Raw genomic sequence first — 2920 nt, 5'->3', positions numbered from 1 at the left:
AATTATAACGGTCGTATATTGTTAGTATAAAGTTTTACATGATTTGATATAATATACTTATTTTTCTTGTTAAAGCACAACTTCATATTCTAACAAGTATGAAACCTTATATTAAGGGCATGGTGTATTTTGTATAAGAGTGTTGTTGATTAAAGAATATTGCGATTTATCTTTTATTAGAGGCAGTAAATTTATTCACAAACATTATAATATTCTATCTGGGAACTCATTTTGTTCGCCAATAAAACTATATTTCATGAAAAAAGCATATACATATATTAATTCATTATCACACATCTATGACTTTGTTATTGAAGAAGTACGAGTTTAATGTCTTTCAGTATTTGTAATGCGATTGGCGTCAAGTAAGAGCCATAGTAAAACATAATTATTTAGTTTGATTTTTGTATTTCAGAAACTTTGACCTCTGTAGCCACAAACACGGTTACATCTGTGAGAGACTTGCCTCCAGTAGATCCAGGCGATAGATGGCTCCACAACATGTCAATCTAATGTTCCACAACATGTCAATCTAATGTTCCACAACATGTCAATCTAATGGCTCCACAACATGTCAATCTAATGTTTTAAAACAAACTGCACTAGCAAGATTTGCGTTATAAATTAAGCAAATAAAACCAATTCCGTTTAGAGCATTGTTACTTGTATAATCAGTGTTTTTCGAGGAAACAACAACAAATGTCATCACCGTTTAAATGTGTTGTTTTAAATGAAGGCAAGCTGCCGATTGTGTTTTGGAAATCAACGAAAAATATGCTTTATAAACAAAAACAACTATACAATAAATATCCGATTTCTGTTGATTGCCCATCAAACAATGCTGAGGAATTGAAACTATTCGTCTATTTCTCCTTAGCCCAAAATATAACACTGAACAGAAATGCGCTAAAAATTAAGAAATATATGACATTCCGTTTTCATTTGAAGTAAGTAAATATCGCAATGAATGCTGATGAGTTGATCTATTCGTGTGAGAAATGAATCATTTCTTCTGGTCCAAAACAATTACAATAAACAGCAAAACGTTTGGCCTTAAACGGGAAAATGCACTAAATGCACATATTACTAATACATCAGTCACAAATAGACACCGATAACCGTCCGATCAGCGGCCGACGTATTTTTCCGCTCATCGGGCTGGCGACCGGCCGATGATCGCACGGAAACCGGGCCAATTTGTTGCATCGGGCGGCGTCCGGATTAATTTTAAGTCTCACTTAAATTTTTACCCGACGTCGGGCCCGGGAAGGAATCGAGTTGAGATCGAAGCAAGATCGGACGATCAACGCACGGGTATCGTCCGACATCGGATTCATTGAACGTGTATCGACAAATGTAAAGGTATTTCCCAGAAGCATATACTTCGGCAGGCGACCGTCTGATTGCCGTTAGGGCCTCCGCACGATGCCCGACGGACGCCGGATAATGCTCGTTGTGATACACGTACAATGAATCCGATGTCGGGCGCACGCCGGGCGATAACCGTTCGTTGCTCGTCCGATGTTTTTTCAATCTCAACCCTCCCGGGCCCGATGTCGGGTAAAGCAAACTGTGATATACACAATTAATCCGGACGTCGCCCGATGCTACAAAATGACCCGATGTGCGTGCGATCATCGGCCGGCGCCAGCCGGATTAGCGGTAAAAAACGTCGGCCGCTGATCAGACGGTGATCGGTATCAATTTATGACTGAAGTTTTAAACTTTGTCACTCATCGGACGGCGGACGGCTCCGACGTGTCCAGTCTTCCCGATGCCTGGAGATCGGACACATCGGCCGGCGACCGGATTATTTGTGACTGAGGCGTAAGTCGATGTTGAGGACTACAAGAATAAATATAAAACTATACTAAAAACAGAATAAGTGTTGAATACAAATGAAGCGATTCAGCGATGCTTAGGAAGCGTGAGCTTCGTGCCTTTTCCACTCGACTCGTTTTCATGCCATGCAAAACAAGACATCCGTATTCGACACTTACCTTGTCTCTTATTGCGCTCTACATTTCAAACCAATTTCGGATTTAAATTGATATAGCTGATATCCAATAGTCTGGTGATTGAAATGATCATGTGACTTAATTCACGTGATTTTGACACTACTTTGTCCAGTCGACTCAATATGTTTTTGAAATCCTTCAAATGTTGATGGAAATACACAGTTGCGTACTGCACGTTTTTTATCTAATGTCTATTGTCAATCAGTGTATTTTTGAGAATATTTGTATGATAAATAAATATCAATATTACTGCATCAACTCAAACGACTACATTTACGGAAACCCCAATTTCCTAGTCGAGTTGTCGAACACTCTAACCGTTCATCACTCCATTGCAGAGTTGTCGTAAGTCACTGTCAACGTACATCTTTCCATTGCAGAGTTGTCGTAAGTCACTCTCAATGTACATCTTTCCATAGCAGAGTTGTCGTAAGTCACTCTCAATGTACATCTTTCCATAACAGAGTTGTCGTAAGTCACTCTCAATGTACATCTTTCCATAGCAGAGTTGTCGTAAGTCACTCTCAATGTACATCTTTCCATAACAGAGTTGTCGTAAGTCACTCTCAAGGTACATCTTTCCATTGCAGAGTTGTCGTAAGTCACTCTCAATGTACATCTTTCCATAGCAGAGTTGTCGTAAGTCACCCTCACCGTACATCTTTCCATTGCAGAGTTGTCGTAAGTCACTCTCTCCGTACATCTTTTCATTGCAGAGTTGTCGTAAGTCACTGTCACCGTACATCTTTCCATTGCAGAGTTGTCGTAAGTCACTCTCAATGTACATCTTTCCATTGCAGAGTTGTCGTAAGTCACTCTCTCCGTACATCTTTCCATTTCAGAGTTGTCGTAAGTCACTCTCAATGTACATCTTTCCATTGCAGAGTTGTCGTAAGTCACTC

At 39.8% G+C, this 2920-nt stretch overlaps 1 protein-coding gene across 1 annotated transcript in view; it reads left to right on the top strand.

The window, feature by feature from the left end:
- LOC127850595 (uncharacterized) overlaps positions 1 to 651 on the top strand; it is a 35730-nt gene extending 35079 nt beyond the window's left edge. The window contains exon 15 of the mRNA XM_052383727.1: positions 416 to 651. Within this exon, the coding sequence (XP_052239687.1) occupies positions 416 to 488 (73 nt within the window). The 3' untranslated portion in view covers positions 489 to 651. The remainder of the gene's footprint in view (positions 1 to 415) is intronic.
- Positions 652 to 2920: the final 2269 nt, after the last annotated feature.

The sequence above is a fragment of the Dreissena polymorpha genome, chromosome 11 (genome assembly GCF_020536995.1).
Source record: "Dreissena polymorpha isolate Duluth1 chromosome 11, UMN_Dpol_1.0, whole genome shotgun sequence".
NCBI lineage: Eukaryota > Metazoa > Mollusca > Bivalvia > Myida > Dreissenidae > Dreissena > Dreissena polymorpha.
The sequence above is the reverse complement of the archived record's forward strand: the minus strand, read 5'-3'. Positions and strand labels throughout refer to the sequence as shown.